The following is a 16773-nucleotide window of genomic DNA, read 5'->3' as shown; positions in this document are numbered from 1 at the left end:
ATTTGTAAGAAGATAGTTCCACCAATATTTGTATTTATTGTAGCAGAAATAGTTTGTGAATTAATTTATACACGAATATATAATTGTAGGTGAGTGAGCAACCATAAACCGGTTCTAATAACGATCGATGCCTTAGCTATTACGAGTCATAGTCGAATCGATTCATTTTTGCAGCAATTTCTATTTTCCCCCACATCTCCTTTCGTCGAATCTCCTCTTCACATCTAACAGAGTCATAACGGTCAAGCTCAGATAGGCACTTTGAGTAAAGAAATGGCTCCATTTCTTCCAACATTTCCTTCACATTTTCCGTTAGTTGCCGTACACTTTTGCTCCAATGCCCTTTTATATTCTTCTCCATCCCTCTAACCACAACCGGAAACACTTCGTTTATCCCTTCCATTGCCATCTTCACAAACCGCTCGTTGTTCCAAACATATAGAGCACGCTCCGCTACCTAAATCAATAATTTTTTTATTTTTTTTCAGTTTTCATAATTTTGTAAAAAAAGAGATGAAAAATTACCTGTGAATTCCAACTGTTGAGACACTTTGTTATTTGTTTACACAAAGGTAGTGCAATAATCTTGTACTGCTCAATCCCCATATTCTCCACTAATTCTTCAAGCTCCCCTATGAGCAGAATTTCTTTCTGACAGTTAGTCATCGGCCAGTACCTCAATACACCTCTAACCACCACCACCCCAAGCATAGGCTCCTTCTCCACAAACTGGTACACACAGTAAGCCAACTGCTTATGGTACGCCTGCAGACCTTTCGGCCTGTGCAACGGCACCAAAACCCTCATCAAGAAAAGCTTATGCTCTTCCTTCAACGGAACACTAAACCCGTTAATTATCGTACCCCAAATCTCGAGCAAATCCCCAATCCCACAATGTTTTTCGTCACCCCCGAAAATATAATGCAAGAAAACATCATTCATTGCCTTCCTCATGAAGGACCTCGAAGAATGGAATTTCGAGTATATCTTGTGGTACACGTTTTTCAAGCTGTCACGCTCCCTCGGATCTTCGGATTGGAAAAGGGCTAGCAAATTAAGGACGAAGAAATCGTCAATGTACTCACGGAGAGTCTTAGCTTCCAAATGGACAACGAGGCGTAATAAGATTTCGTATACTAGGTGCAGGTGGGGCCATGCAGCTGCTGACGTGGCGACAAAGTCATCATCGTCCGGTGAGATGCTCACGATGGAGGTGTTGGAGGGGGGGAGGGGGCGGAAGAGATTCGCCATTATCATGGCGAAAAGAGGTGATAATATTTCATCGGGGGCCACCGATTTTTTTAGGGGTTTTATTATCGAGAGAAGTTTAGTGAGCTTTTCGCGCTTGAGGTTTCGTAGCGAAGGAGATTCCAAAGGGTCGGTGAATGTGTAGGTGTAGGAGCAATACGAGACGAGAGAGAGAATCTCTTCATATTCTGTCGACGAGAAGTCAGTGTGGGACTGTCTGCTGGAAGTGTTGTACCTTGAATCATGATCAAGAAGGGATTTTAGAGTAGCTGGTTTTTGCTTTGGAGAAGCTTTAGGGCTGTTCTTGTGAACACCCATTTTCATTCAGGATGAATAAAGGAAGAAGAGAGTGTTTTATCTCTTCTGTGTTTGTTATATTACACTAAATTTCAGTTTTCTTGAAGAATTAAAGACAAAAACATCGATGTTTCATATGTTCGGAAAATTCTTGGAGAATCCGAAGACTTTGTTGTCCTGTTGAGCTATGATGGACAAAGTCTTGTAGTTTTGCTTTTGTGCTTATTTGGTGTCTAAGCTTATGTCAGCATCAACAGGTTATATATGACAGGAAATAATAAATTGCTAGATAATGAAATACTTCAATTAGAAACAAAATATTCAGCTTGTGAATCCATACATTTCATACATTGGTGATAACAGATCATGCTTTTTTCCAAGTGTGAACACAAATTTTACATGCCAGGAGATACGAATGCAAAAATTGTCCAATTCGATTTGATTCCCTGTGCGGTGGTAATAAAGTTCATCGCTCGTCCATATGCATTCCCCCCCCTCTTCGACCCGTAATCTACAATTGGAGCCCTGCATTTTTAGCGATCATTTATAAGTCTATAATTGAAAACTTTGTCCAGAAAATAAGCGAAAAGAATGATGCTACTTACAATATCCACATCTGTAAATCTATTGATCCGTAAACATTTGATTCGCGTAATCTCGAGGGTTTGAAAATCTGAACCACCCCTTTTTCTCACTGTACTGCAAGCAAGGCCTTAGTACAAGGCCTATTAGGACAGCAACTAGGCTGAGGCACATGACTTTGAAGGAAGCCAACGCCAAAACAACACATATAAGCACAGTCGGAGGAACGCACATTAGAATTGCACCAACTGTACCAATAGGAACTTTATAGGGTCGAGAAACAGCTGGATACTCCACCCTCAGCTTCACAAAAGCCACAAACTCCATAATCATTCCAAAGCAGTACAAAAAATTCTCAGCAGCGACAATTTCTTGAAAACTGAGCCAAGAGAGGAGCACTACACCCGAAGCAGAGAATAAAATCCCCACGAGAGGTGTACCGTAGCGTGACCGTCTGGCGAAGCATTCCGGAAGCATACCACGCTCCGCCATTCCAAGAAGTTGGAAAGAGTCGCTGCTCATTTCAGCCACAAACATCCCCATATTCGATACAGCTGAAGCACCTTGCACCCAAAATCTCAGCCATACCCCTCCGATTATTTTTGCAATTTCCGAAAAGTACCCATCTTCCCACGAGTCCCGATTAAGTGGAATAGCACCAGTGCCAATTAAAAGCGGGAAAAAATAAGCTAACACAACGAAAATAAGTGCGTAAAATAAAGCCCTTGGGAGTGTTCTACCAGGGTTTTCTACTTCTCCGGATAGAGTACTAATCGAATCCCAATAGTTCAAATTCCAAAACAGAGTATTCAAGTACAAAGCCCAATCGACGTTGTCCAAATCGAACACTAACCATCTAGAAGGCTTCAATTCAGGGACTGCTACAACCCCCATAACCAAGAAAGGGAGCAACGAGAACACCCCTAGCAATACAGCAACCCACCCAACTATGGTTAAGCCCCTGTAGTTAACGTAAGTCAGCAAGAGAGTAATCCCTAAAACCGCTGCCGTACGAGGCAAACCATCTTCAAGAATCGGGAAAGCTGATTTTAGATAATCCAAAAACAAAACAGGATAAAGTGCGTTGTCAATAACCCCACTAAGCCATTTCATCCATCCTTGTTGGAAACCCCAATACGGGCCCAAAGCTGATGAAACCCAAACAACATATCCCGCATTCTCGGGAAACATCGTACTCAATTCGGCTGTTATTAAAGCTTCCGGAACACTCCAGATAAATGGGAAAATCACAAATCCAAGAAGTGCTAGAAGAGGACCAGCTGCTTTGACACTATCCTCTACACCGAATGGACCGCCGGATACCTCGTAAAAGATCAAGAAAACAAGAGGTAGAATGGAAACCTTGGTGTAATGTTCCAATTTGGGGGAAATTCCATCTTCTAGGGCTACGTATTCAGCATCGTTGGCTCCGGGCATCTTGGTTTTTGTTAGCTTAACTGATGAAACTCTTTGTTTCTATTGGGAATCGGGAAAATAGAAAAGGATTCAAATTAGATTCAGGAAATTAATTACACTAATTATCGCATTTATGAGTTTAAATCCAAAATGGGACAAACACAATAAACATGTGAAATCATCACCAAAAACAATAAATTAATAATAAATAAAACAAACCTAAAAAAGTACTCTTGCTCTAATCACTTTTTCACAGATTCGTTACAAAGAGTATATAAATGCACTGTCTGAAGTGAGAGAGAGAGAATTGTAGATCGTATTAGTAAAACCAGAAAAAAAACAGTAAAAATACGAATTTACGATTAGTATAATTTTGAAAACAAAAAGGTAAGAACCATGGAAGTGGAGAGGAGAACTGGCGGCGACGCGGTGGCAGAGAAGAATCATGCGTTGTCATCACCATAAAAAGGCCATCTTTCAGTTTCATGCGTAATACGACGTCGCATTGGTTTACCGTTCTTCAGCGGCGAGTCTGAAAATCGCAATCGGCAAACTTTTGCTGATAAAATTAAAATTGTAGGTCGAAAGCTAAAAGCGCTTTCGACAACTGCTTAAAAGTCGGGCCCTTTTTATCACTTTCTAGCCCAAAAGGCTAAATTATGGGCTTCATAATTAAATATGCTTTATTTTATTTTAGACGGACTTTTTAGTAATTTTCATTTGCTTTTTTAGCCTTTTCGATTAGGCCCATCAAATTGTTATTCGGATCTCAATTAGGCCCATCAAATTTAATTTCAAAGTAAATACATATTACAGGATAATTAATGGATGTGTTAATTTTATTATTTCGAAGTGATTAAAAGAACTTTATCTTAATGACTCGAAGAGAAAAGTTATACTATGATTTAATTCAGCCAACCCAAGTTATTTATTTTATTATCAAAAAAAAAAAAAAAACAAAAAAAAAACCAAGTTATTGGTTACGTGTTACTTACATGATCAACGTCAGTTAAATGGCACGTGTACTATGTATAACTAACTATATTCCAATTCAAATTGTTCCCTATTTTGGATTTTTCTGTCATCACTAGTCCATTTTCAATTTTAATTTGTAACTGTCACAATTTAATTTAATTGTTCAATTTAAAAAAATAAAAACAATTGATTTTTTTTACGTATTTAAATCCTAGTAATACTTTTCTCCTGTTTGCCCTGAAGCCCAGATATTGGCAATTAATAGTCTATTTCAGCTACTTATAACTTCTAAGGTAAATTACAAACACCCCCTGAGGTATGGTCAAATTACAAAAAAACCCCTCTTGTTTGGATAATTACATCTACCCCCCTCAAATATGATTTTTCTTACACCTCCACCCTTATGGTGTCAAATTCAACATAATCATCTAGATTCCGTGAAATGTGATCTAGTTTGTACTCATTTTGTGTAAAAATACAGTTTCCGATGCACCACAAACTGATATATACAAGCTAAAAATCACATATTATGATCATCTTGCTTCATAATGTAGAGTTTGAATGGGATAAAACGGGTACAAAAGTGATAATATTCCATATAATGTCGAAGATTCCACTAAATTTGAGGAGTTGAGGGGTTGGTTGTAATTATCCAAACAAGAGGGGTGTTTTTGTAATTTGACCATACCCCAGGGTGGTGTTTGTAATTTACCCTAACTTCTAATTTCTAAAGACTCTGATGCTGACAAGGCTTCAAACTCTACATTAAGAAGATCACAACTTTTTCGCAACACACAAGACAGAATGCAAATATGACCTCACGCGCCTGGGATCGAGCCACAACCACGTGTCCACAATTTAGCCTTCCCAACTGCGCGTGGACCCCACGCACACCCTACCTAAACCATCCAATTCTACTCGCACAAACTCCCCTTCCCAACTGTCTCTCCAAAAACGCACACTCCGAAATTCCATGCTCTGTAGAGATGTATTATAACTTAGACATGAAATACTAATTCCAATTAGGAGTACTAATCCTTATACTAATCATATTCTAATTCTACCATGGTGATGAACCCTATATTTAATCCCCATAACCCCATCCTTAATCCTCATGACAATTTGATTGATCTCGCCTTCGATTCTCCAAATTTACAATTAGTGAATATAATTAGCGGCGGCGCTAATCGCGAAATAGAGATGTTTAATGTGCAGAGTACGAATTACGTAAGCTTGAAAGACCTGATGCCGGCTGCGTCGGCGCGGCCGACGTTGTTGCCGGAGAGCTACAGCTGGAAGGAGATTCCGATCAAGGATCCACTGCTGCAGCACGCAGCGTGGGCGTACCTCAAGCCGGTGGCGCGTAGCGAGGAGACGCGGTGGTGGAAGAAGTTGAAGGAGAACTGCTGCCGGCTGTTCGGATGCCTCGACGACGTCGTTTCGTCGGTGGTGCTCGAAGGTTGGTTTGCCGAAGAAGAGAATGGCGATGGCCGATGAGTGATCGGAAAGTTGACCGAGAAGAAAACAGAGCTGGCCCTTTTTTCGAAGCTTTGTTTTGACTTTTTGAGTGGTACCTGAATTTTTTGTTTTATAATTTCTTTTCTTTTTTGGGTGATTTTATTTTTGCGTCTCTGTATATATTTTTTCATTCATACGTTACATTTTTTTTCTTAAATATTGCAGAATAGGTTCTTGTTTATACAAATATATATGCCTATTTTTTTTTTTTTTAAATCACATTAAATTGAAATGTATAGTTTATTTACAATCAAATTAGTCTTAATGTTCTGTTAAAAAAAATTAGTCCTAATTTACCTTTGTGAGGAAGAGAGAGAAAATAACCATAATTTGGCTGAAATTCCATTTTCCTTTTTCTGTCTCAATGAAAATCCGGAAAAAGAAAAATATAAAAAAAATCGTACGCATTGATTAAGCAAACGAAACGACGTCGTAGAGGCATCGATGCTTCAAAGTTCAAACACAACAAATCAACAATAGTAATGTTGAGCTTGGGGTGCATGATTGAAGAACGGATCCTTACCCCAAGGTGGAGAATCTACTTTTACCTATATATTAAGTAATTAAAAACCACAAATTTATTCACAAATATTTATATAATAATATCAAACTAAAAGAAAATTTAAACAAATACAGCATATATGAAATATTGGACCTCTTTCCTAATGGTAAGGTCATTGTCATATCATTTTTTCCTTGATTTTCTGCAATTACATACCTTCAATAGTCAAATATCATTTGTATAACCAACAGACATTCTTTTTTTTTTTCTTTTTTTTTTTTTTTTTATTTATTGGTTAATTCATAGAATCACCAGTAATCTCCACAAGAACAACGACCATCTTTGAAACGGTGATACATTTTCGGATCCCCAATAAAAATCTCTCTACCAGTAACCAACGAGATCTTTTTAGCAGCAGAATGGCAATCTTCGCATATTCTCACGTTTTTTCGAATAATCAAAGGCTCCCCAATCGAAGTCCTGATCAATCCAAAACAAATAGCCAACCTCACACTGTGCCACATCGGAGAATTTGCTCTCGTTTTTAATAAACTCGACACCTTGAATTTCGTGTCACCGCACAAATACAAGTTTTCTCCTATGCTTCTCGAAACAACACCAAGAACATCATACACAAATTTAATCCCATTTTCCGATTTCTCGTAATTTCTGAACTTGTGAGTTTTGCCATGACACTCGATTATGCTGCACTCTTTAATTCTCACCAATCCTCGTTTCTTCATCAACAATCTAACCCGTTCAACATCTTCCCATCTCCCAACTTCAGCATACATGTTCGACAACAAAACATAGCATCCGGCATTATCGTTATTTAAAGAGAATATACCCTCAGCCGCCACCTCAGCCATTTCGATGTTTTTGTGATGCCTACTCGCAGAGAGTAAAGATCCCCATATCCGATGAGTTGGAGCCAAAGGCATTTCCTCTATAAAGGTTTTAGCCTTTTCAAAATCACCAAAACGTCCCAATAAATCGAGCATGCATCCATAATGCTCGATTCCAGGATCGAGTCCATAATAATTCTTCATTAAATCGAAATAATTCCAACCTTGTTCGAAAATGCCAGCAATGCTGCAAGCTGATAAAATAGAAACGAACGTGCTTTCGTTCGGTTCGTAACCCTCGTTTTTCATGTCGGAAAATAGCCCGAAGCAATATTCTCCAAATCCGTGAATAGCGTAAGCCATAATGATCGTGTTCCACGAAATTACATCCTTGCCCTCACACAACATATTATCGAAAATTCGTTGTGCAGAATCAAGATCACCGCATTTCGCGTACATATTAATCATTGCGTTCGATATAAACGTACCTGAAGAAAATCCCGATTTAAATATATGGCAGTGTATCTGTTTCCCTTCTTTCGGTAACGCTATTCCAGCATAAGCGGATAATATGCTCGCAAATGTCATCTCATCAGGTACATAATATGTCTCGTATTGCAATTTCTGAAACGTTTCGATGGCTTCTTTGTCCATTGAATTTTGGACGTAAGCAGCAATCATTGCATTCCACGAGACCAGGTTCCGTTTCTTCATGTGGAAAAAAATACGTTCGCCGAAAGCTAAAGAACCACATTTACCGTACATGTCGATTAGAGCAGTCTCCAACACTAAATGAGACAACAAATATCCCTTTCTTATTGCATACCCATGAAGTGCTTTGCCTTGTAATAAAGCTCCAAGTTTCGAGCACGAGGGTAGCAAGTTAATCAACGTGACAGCATCCGGTACCAAATTATCAACATCTTGCATTTTCTCGAGACAAGAAAATGATTCGATGGATTTCTCGTTCAGTGCATAAGCACCAATCATTGCATTCCAAACAACAACGTTCTTGTGCGAAATTCCATTACAGAATCTCTCGGCATAATCCACCTCACCGCATTTTCCAAACATGTCAATGATCGAGCTTTGAATCATCGAGTCTAATTCGACCCCGTTTTTCAGCACGTGGGAAAAAATCTCCTTTCCGTGTAACAAACAGCCTTCGAGAGCACAAGCATTAAAAGCACTGATATAACTGAACCTGTCAATTTCCACTCCAAGTGTCTGCATTCTACGAAAACACATTAACGATTCCCAACCATTCCCAGACGAAATATACCCACTGATCATCGAATTCCAAGAAACGATATCCCTTATTAGCATATGCTCGAAAATTTTCTCCGAATCTTCAATACACCCGACTTTAGCATACATAATTATAAGTGCGTTACAGATATAAATATCTAAATTAAGCCCAAGCTTAATAATGATGGAGTGAACATTCCGTCCCGCGTTCAGGCAAAAAAACCCTGCGCAAGCTTTGATGACGAAAGGAAAAGTGAATTTATCGGGTTTGGTACCTTCGAATTGCATCCTGCGGTAAAATTCAATGGCTTTCTCGAACAACCCGGAATCAACTAGACCCCTGATAATCACATTCCAAACGAAAGTGCTTGATTTAATCATTGTCTCGAACATCTGGAGTGCATTATCCAAAGAACCCGAATTTACAAGAGAGAGCAGTTTTCTAGTGGATGAAACTGAACTTTCGTAACTTCTCATCTCTCTTAGATTTACGGATTTTCTTCTTGACCTCGAATTCTGATTTTGGATTCTGGGTTCACTTTTTGGGGATTTTTTTGAAGTTTGGGTTTTTGCTGCGAAAGTCTGATATTGTGAAATAGTGGGTTCTATGTGGAGCTGAAAACTGGGTAATACTTTAGCCATTTTTACTCAATCGATAACCAGGGGAGTTTCGTGTTGAATCTGAGAGAATGGCCGTTAATTCAGTTATTCGCATTCTTTATTTCTTTCCGCCATTTTTATGCTGGTATTTTTCCGTCAAAAATCGAAGCTTCGTATAATAGGAAGGTTTTATAATTTATGGGCCACAGGCCCATTTTGAATAGACCCTAAAAAATTGCTTAATTACATTTAGGCCCATACTTTATTCTTTTTACTTATTTTCACCCAATAAGAAGTGATCAAATGAAAAAAAAAAAAATCATTTCACTGAAAATGGTGTATTTTATTTTCCATTGAAGTTCCAATTGAAGGACACAAAACATTAACATCTTAATAGAAGTAGAATTCATAGCAAATCAAAATACCTTAAATTTTATATATCTAAGGCATTTCTCTGAAATTAATAAATCAAATATCTCTACATATAATTAAAATCCTTATGCTGAAGAATATATATAAATAAATAAATAAATGCACATTGGGTGAAAGTAAAATTGAAATTAGTAGCTACTCTGGAATACTTTGTAGAGCAGGCATCCATGAACCCCTGCTTCTACCTTTCACTTGGTTCGCCGCCCTCAATATCTGCCTTCTTCGCATCAAATTCAGCCGCTGCTCCAACGAAACCGGCGGCGGCGACGCCGAAGTCCGCCGCCCCAAGCTGCGGCCGTCTCTAATCGCCTCCAGTACTTGCTTCAGATCTTCCTTCTTCACCATAATCTTCATCCGTCCGTCCTCCGCCGCCGCCATTTCTCCGCCGCTGATCTCCGCAATCGCCTCCAGAATATTGCTCGCCGCTGCTTTCTGGCTCCTTCCAGATCTCGAGAATCTGAATTCTCTTCTCTGCGAAGAAGACTTCTCCTCTGCAATCTTCGACTCCATGTTTATCAATTTTCGCCTCTCTCTCTCTCTCTCTCTCTCCGAATTAAGGTACGTGCGGTACTTTCTCGAATTCTCTATTTAATTTCTTCGGTACGGTTTCGTGCAATTTATGAATGATACAATCTAATCCAAATGCTGGAAATATATAGTGGCCTAAATGCTGCGAACTAATCATTCTAATTTCTTAATTGAAAATCAAAGTATTTTAATTATATAATAATTATAATAATACAAGTGTACAACCAGCTGACAATTTCAATTATTAAATAAATTCCATACAAATCCAAAACAATTCTGACTTTATTTAGAATAAATATTTGGATAAAATTTTGGAGGTGACATTTGTCGATCAAACAAGCGTCCCTTCCGCGTGTGAATGTATAATGCTACATTACATACATGTCTAACGACTCGAGTTTGATCGATCTTTTTTTATAATTACGAGTTCGATCGATTACTTTGCCAATATAATTTTAGGTTATTACACATAAATAAAATTTATTCGGTGCATGTATGTGGTTACGTGTTTATGAAAGAAAAATAATGTCACGTTAGTTATAGAATAAAATTGCAATGCACTGTTAGGCTTAGTATAAAAATTAGTTATGTTGTGTAAAGTCAGTTCACCGACTGCTCAGGGCTCACATGCAAATCCCAAGTTTGCGTTGGCCATGAAATTAAATAACGCGTAAATATCCTTTTTTTTAGGGGGTGATTAATAATTATTTTTTAGTCTTTAAAAACATTATTAAACATAGTTGAAATTCCAAAATAAAAAATTAAATTTTTTTACAATTAATTAGACTTTCACAAGTTACAACCACAAAATGTAGGTTTTGATCCATAGTGGAGCTAGAATTTTAAGTTTCGGGGAACCGAATGCATTAAAAAAATTCTAGCTTGAGGCATTGAGGCAGTTAATGCTATTATACACGATATTTTTTATATTTCTATATAAAATAATAGGGACTTGAGAAATATCACGGGGATGAGCCCCGACCTATGCTGGCTCCGCCACTGACCTGACCATGAGCTTCCCCTTATTAAGTCTCTAATTTTAGCTAATGGAAGTTGATACATTTTAGAAAAGTGACAGAAATATGCATGAAATTATGAGTAACTGGTAATAAGTATTATTATTATTATTTATAATAAGTATTATTATTATTAATTATTAAAAATAAAAAAAATAAAAAAGGTGGCAAAAGCGTGGTGGGGTTGGTAGAAGGTGAGGGTATTGGAGGCGTTGATACTTAAAGAGTTGGTTGAACAAAACAATAGAAGGAATGGTTACAGGCTGTTACAGACATTGTTAACACGTCACAACCAGCTCAACACACATTCATTATGTATAGTATTAGTATCAATCAATTATTTGACAAGCACATAATTCTATTTCATTTCTCACATGGGTACACCGTTTGTTAGTTAGTTTAGATTAATGCATGGCTTTTAAGTTTACTTACTTTCCAATTAGAACCTTCCACTTAATTCATGGCCTACTTTTGTACCTTCATTTATTTCGAAATGTGGAGGGATCTGATTTCCATTATGGTGTGTAGGAGTTTATGATTTTCATTATTTCGAAAAAGGAAAAAATGAATTATCAAGCTCACGAGCACGAGTTGATGTTTTTTGACCTTGAATTCGAGCTTTTGTTGCGCCAGTTCAGCTCATTTACACGAAGAAGCTCTTTCTGCACGTGATAATTTTGCAACTTCGTAATCTCTCTAATGAGAGTACTCGGACAAGAGCCAATATACCTCCCACAAAACTCCCCGTTTCTCATAAACAAAAACGCAGGCACTTTATAAACATCAATTTCCGTCAACATGTTTTTCGTGCACATTTCATCTCCATCGTCAACATTCATCCTTCCGAAAATAACCCTACCTGCCATTTGTCCTGCCAGTTCAATCACACTTGGATAAATTTTGACACAGGGAATACAATTCCTCTTTCCCACATTCACCACAATCAACTTGTTATCAAACTTGTGAGCTTTTATCAGCTTCTCGAAATCTCCCACACGTTTCAACTGCACCACTTGCGAAAAGGGGTCTTCGACATAGTACAGTATTTCGCTCAAAAGCTTCTCTGGACGAAATCCAGCTTCTTCGTGAATTTTCTCTGCTTTCTTATAGTAGATAAAATACGGGATTTTATCGATTTGCTCTCTCTTGCATAGTTGCATGGTTTTGTCTGATTCGTTAGCCATCACATGCAGAAACTTGATATCGTTCGATATCGAACATTGTTCCTCCATGAATTGTTGCATTAGGATATTGTACTTGTAGTGAGTGGCTGAAAAGTGAGCAACCACTAGCTTTCCGTGCGAAGAAGATTGAAGTTCGCTGTCGTATTCTTCAATGCTGTGAATTTGCTGGACTTTTTCACCCTTATCCATAAATTTGAAACCGGGGTTATCCACTTTTACTTGGATATCCAAAGACGACATAAGTGTTGTAGCTTTGGTAACAAGTGGATGAGAGAAGGTACGAGAAGACGAAATAGATTTATTTTGGATGAAAATATAAGATGAAGAAGAACAAAGTAATGTTGCAAATGCAGTAGCCATGATAAGTTTATTTAGTGCAGCTGAAATTTTGTATGTTGGAAATTGGGGATGAAGTATCAGAATATATAATGCTTTGTGAGCCAGAAAATAGAGAGGCTTGTGGCATAGCTGTTAAGCTAGGAGCATACTTGATAGTCTTGGTTAAAAATAGAATAGAGTTTTCGGTCGAGCCTAACTCATCCATAAATGAATTCATTTATGAGTGAAATTATACTTGTATTATTATTATAAGTCGTGCTTACTTAAAATAGGTTCGGCAAGTAACTGTACCTATTTTCACACACACAGACACACTACTGTTAATCAGCCTAGGCATTTTAGTATGGGGTAATAAGCTTCTAGCCCAGCCTCGAGATGCCGAACTTCCGATAATGCATAAATCGTCGTACCAGGGTATTAATTAAACGAGAAAAAACCGTGTTGCTTATACAACAACAACATATGGTAGATGCATGTGGTTAAGATATAATAATCTTGATGGGCTTTTCTCAACGTAGTGGGCCCAAACAAGAATATATGACTATAGTTTGGGCCTAAAATTTGTTTCATATTCTATTGTGTATGTCTTTTTCTTAATATTATAGTTTGTATTTTGGGGCAGCCCTGAAACCCGTCCAGCCCATTTTGTCTTAATCCAATTTAATTAATGTAACTTTGACAACCCAAAATACGCCACACACATATTTGAATAAAATATCAGGAAAGTAATTCAAAAAAAAAAATGCAACCATAATGTATCTAAGAAGGTTAAATAAATAATAAGAAAAGAAAAGATTAAATATATGTGTATATCTCGTGAGCACTCACTCACGAACTCAGTCTTGGAGTCAAGTTCAGATCCCAAAATAAAATAAAATAAAATAATATAAAATAAAAGTGTTGAAAAAAGGATGTTAGAAAAAACAAAAGGCAAGCACATGACAGACAGACAAAGAGAGCAGAATGATGACAGGTGTGATGCCGTTCCCCACGAGGCCACCCTGTCCCCTATTCTCTTCTTACCTTTTTATTAATATCCAGATCCCATCATCATCTAGATTCATTCTCCCACCTCTTTATTCTTTCATTTTTACATTCAACTTACCTTAATATATATCTATCTATCTATCTGTATACCCTAATTTAAGATTATTTTCTCATCCCAAATATGGTTTGTGACTAATAAATCCATACTGCAAAAAGATTGTAAAGATATAAGCTTTAAAACAAATGGTGCAAACTTTATATATATATATATATAGAGAGAGAGAGAGAGAGAGAGAGAGATCTGTTCTGCTCAGACAATTTAATTATTCAACCACACCACACCACACCACACCACACCACACAAACTAGTACTAGTACTAGTACAACTGTAACACATGTTTACTGGATTGGATCTCTCTTCACCAAATATTATAATCAAATTTTGCAATAAACAATAGCAATTAAACAGCAGGAACACTAGTAAATTAGTTGCAAAAATTCAAGTGTCTTTTTTTCTATTATTCTATGATTTTTCTTGAATCTGCTAACTGTCATATAGCACTTGTGTGTATTGATTGACTTGAGTAAATAAAATCTACAGACAAACTAAACTGTAGTGTTGCAAGAGGGAAATAAAGAAAGAAAGAAAGATGATATTTTTTATTTATTATAGGGGTGTGTTAGAATAATATGATTGATGATACTATAATATGTCATACTGATACAGCTAATCACATCATGTGCAATGTCCTTCAATTTGCTTCTTACATCTCGAATACACACATGTTGCCACCTCATATTATTATTTGCCTTTCTGTATTAAAACCCCACTCAAACAACTACTAGTACTACCTTTGAACAATTATCACATTCTGCATTTAACTATATTCTCTCAAGACCTCTCTAAACATTTATATCTCTACCACAATCATTCAAAATACAATAAAATTGAGAAATGCTTTCAATTACAATCAAACAATTAGTTACGGCCAGGATTGACAATTCAATTCAATTAAATTAAAACACAGCAGTTCTGATTTTCTAAAAGTACAATGCATAAATGAATCTAAGAACCCCACCAACAAAATAAAAATTAAATTAAAAGCTGTTAAATTAATTAAAACAAAAAAAAAAATCCCAATAATAACCAAAGGAAGCTAAAAAGCAGAAGAAATAGTGATGACAGACGGACAGACCACAAAAATCGACCTCCCTCCAATGGTGGGTGGGTGGGGGGTCAATCTCCGTGTACATTACATTCAAAAAAAAAAAAAAAAAAAAAACCGAACCGGAAAAAGCAAAACTTACTCGGGCTTTCTGCAGAGAATCATGTGCATCGGAGTGAAAATCCCGGTCTCTCCTCCCCTGGTCAGGTAATCCGCCGTCACGAATAGCATCTCGTGCACGTCAACCACGCCCTTGGGCGCGATTCCCACCCACGCGAGCACCGTTATCATAACGTGGTTCCTCCAGTAGGCGAACCGGCCCATCTTCAGCCGGGTCCACCACGGGTTGGATGGGGGTTTAGCCAAGTCCTTCTCCTGTACAACCTCAAACCCTACCTTTTTAGCCACCTCCGCTATGTCCGTGTAGTGGCGGAGCCCCGGCAGCGCGTCTCCCCTCTCGATCCCCTGGATGACCTCCACGTGTTCCGCGTCTTCCCCGCGGTACAGCTCCGTTGTCACCCACTCGTATGATACGTATAGGGATCCGGGCTTCATAACCCTGTAGATCTCGCTGTACACCTCCTCCAGCTTCGGCGCGTGGCATGTCGCTTCAATTGAGTACGCGCCGTCGAAGCTGTTGTCCTCGAACGGCATTTCTAGGAAGTTCCCGCACACGACCTCGCACTGTTTGTCCAGCCCGGCCTTCTTGTTGTGTAATCGGGCCCGTTTCACCTGGTACTCGTTGATTGTGATCCCGACTACGTTAGCGCCGGAATGGGCGGCGATTGCGCGCATCGGGCCGCCGACTCCGCAGCCGGCGTCGAGAATTCTGGATCCTGGCTTCACGTTGAGTAGATCCACTGCCATCTCCTCGTGGAGGCGCGTGGCGTCACGGTGCGATTTTCCGGGGATGGCGGGGGAGAAATGGAACGATTGGCCCCAGCCCCACTCGTAGATGTCGGTGACGAGATTGTAGAAGGTGTCGACGAAGGCCGGCACTTTCTCCGCCGTCTCGATTTCCTTGGGGCGGCGGAAGAAAGTCCAGTACTGTTCGTACTTGTCCTGGACATTTTCCTTGGCGATTGAGCCGCCGGAGAGGTTGACGGCGCGCTTGCCCTTGCGCTCGGCTGAGCCGAGAATGCAGATGAACCAGTACAAACCGCCGGCTACGAGAGAGGCGGTACAAAAGAGAGTGAGAGAATCCATTGTTGAACAGAAGAAGGAGAAGAAGAAGACAAGGTAGTGAAAAAGAGTAGTGGGGGGGAGTGAATGGGGTTTGAGAGATTTATGGTGGTGGGATTTTGATATTCTGTGGGATTGCGCTGTGGGCCTGGGCTTACTGGCACCAATCACGTTGCGACACGTCACTTCCGTAGCGCAATTGGAGATCTGTGGGTGATTAATAATATGCTAATCACCATGGGATCTCTTATTATTAATATTGTATTATTTTTATGTTTAAATTAAGTACAAAATGAAAAACAACAACTGGAGCTGCAAATTGATACGACAGCGTTTTATTATTGCTAAACAGATCATTCTGAATCGAACTTCTCTCAATTATTTATTTACTTTTTTAATATATTAAATAATATGAGCGAGTTAATAAGAGGTTTGTGTTGTAGTTAAATTTGTTATTGAAATTAAAATGTGCAATTAAATGCACAGCATAATTCTAATTAAACAAAAAATAGAAAATAAATTAGTAACCTTTTGTGGCATGCTTAGGGGGTGGCCCTGTTGAGACCTACTGCTAAAATGTTTCGTAGTGGGTAATTAAATGAGATATTTCTGAATTAAATAAATAGGTTGGTGGGGGGAGGGGGGGATCTTTGTTTTAAATGTGTGTCGTTTTGCTTTGTTGAATAAAGAAACGGAACGGGACTATGG

The 16773-nt window shown here is 38.5% G+C and overlaps 5 protein-coding genes and 1 non-coding gene across 7 annotated transcripts; all 6 read right to left on the bottom strand.

The window, feature by feature from the left end:
• Positions 1 to 16: 16 nt before the first annotated feature.
• LOC105957792 (serine/threonine protein phosphatase 2A 57 kDa regulatory subunit B' kappa isoform) lies at positions 17 to 1820 on the bottom strand. The gene is made up of 2 exons (XM_012981754.2): positions 526 to 1820; positions 17 to 457 (listed from the first exon to the last, which is right to left on the bottom strand). The coding sequence occupies exons 1-2, from the start codon at positions 1570 to 1572 to the stop codon at positions 140 to 142; spliced, it is 1365 nt and encodes a 454-aa protein (XP_012837208.2). The 5' UTR covers positions 1573 to 1820; the 3' UTR covers positions 17 to 139.
• Positions 1821 to 1827: 7 nt separating this feature from the next.
• Positions 1828 to 4189, bottom strand: LOC105957791 (putative polyamine transporter At1g31830). 2 transcript variants are annotated; one of them, XM_088821848.1, is made up of 4 exons: positions 3939 to 4145; positions 3763 to 3830; positions 2151 to 3603; positions 1828 to 2070 (listed from the first exon to the last, which is right to left on the bottom strand). In XM_088821848.1, exon 3 carries the CDS (start codon positions 3562 to 3564, stop codon positions 2170 to 2172), a length of 1395 nt encoding a protein of 464 aa, XP_088677974.1. In that variant the 5' UTR covers positions 3565 to 3603; positions 3763 to 3830; positions 3939 to 4145; the 3' UTR covers positions 1828 to 2070; positions 2151 to 2169. The 2 variants fall into 2 exon arrangements, with proteins under 2 accessions (XP_088677974.1, XP_012837206.2); XM_012981752.2 differs by lacking the exon at positions 3763 to 3830 and having other exon boundaries at positions 3939 to 4189.
• A 2424-nt stretch (positions 4190 to 6613) lies between these two features.
• LOC105957793 (Tetratricopeptide repeat (TPR)-like superfamily protein) lies at positions 6614 to 9407 on the bottom strand. Its single transcript, XM_012981755.2, has one exon. The coding sequence runs from the start codon at positions 9271 to 9273 to the stop codon at positions 6847 to 6849; it is 2427 nt and encodes an 808-aa protein (XP_012837209.2). The 5' UTR covers positions 9274 to 9407; the 3' UTR covers positions 6614 to 6846.
• A 146-nt stretch (positions 9408 to 9553) lies between these two features.
• LOC148772020 (uncharacterized) lies at positions 9554 to 10623 on the bottom strand. The gene has a single exon (XM_088821837.1). It carries the CDS (start codon positions 10171 to 10173, stop codon positions 9799 to 9801), a length of 375 nt encoding a protein of 124 aa, XP_088677963.1. The 5' UTR covers positions 10174 to 10623; the 3' UTR covers positions 9554 to 9798.
• A 1162-nt stretch (positions 10624 to 11785) lies between these two features.
• Positions 11786 to 12751, bottom strand: LOC105957388 (thioredoxin-like protein CDSP32, chloroplastic). Its single transcript, XR_016030043.1, has one exon. It is a non-coding gene; the product is annotated as a thioredoxin-like protein CDSP32, chloroplastic (transcript).
• A 1961-nt stretch (positions 12752 to 14712) lies between these two features.
• LOC105957794 (24-methylenesterol C-methyltransferase 2) lies at positions 14713 to 16290 on the bottom strand. The gene has a single exon (XM_012981756.2). It carries the CDS (start codon positions 16087 to 16089, stop codon positions 15022 to 15024), a length of 1068 nt encoding a protein of 355 aa, XP_012837210.2. The 5' UTR covers positions 16090 to 16290; the 3' UTR covers positions 14713 to 15021.
• Positions 16291 to 16773: the final 483 nt, after the last annotated feature.

Source organism: Erythranthe guttata, chromosome 2, assembly GCF_056151865.1.
Source record: "Erythranthe guttata isolate IM_541 chromosome 2, IM_541, whole genome shotgun sequence".
NCBI classification, from domain to species: domain Eukaryota; kingdom Viridiplantae; phylum Streptophyta; class Magnoliopsida; order Lamiales; family Phrymaceae; genus Erythranthe; species Erythranthe guttata.
This window is presented reverse-complemented; position numbering and strand designations above follow the sequence as displayed.

Coding starts and splice junctions, on each gene's coding strand:
- LOC148772020 (XM_088821837.1), bottom strand. CDS start 10,173: ATGGAGTCGAAGATTGCAGAGGAGAAGTCTTCTTCGCAGAGAAGAGAA.
- LOC105957793 (XM_012981755.2), bottom strand. CDS start 9,273: ATGGCTAAAGTATTACCCAGTTTTCAGCTCCACATAGAACCCACTATT.
- LOC105957794 (XM_012981756.2), bottom strand. CDS start 16,089: ATGGATTCTCTCACTCTCTTTTGTACCGCCTCTCTCGTAGCCGGCGGT.
- LOC105957792 (XM_012981754.2), bottom strand. CDS start 1,572: ATGAAAATGGGTGTTCACAAGAACAGCCCTAAAGCTTCTCCAAAGCAA. Junction 458..525: donor TCAACAGTTGGAATTCACAG/GTAATTTTTCAT, acceptor TTATTGATTTAG/GTAGCGGAGCGTGCTCTATA.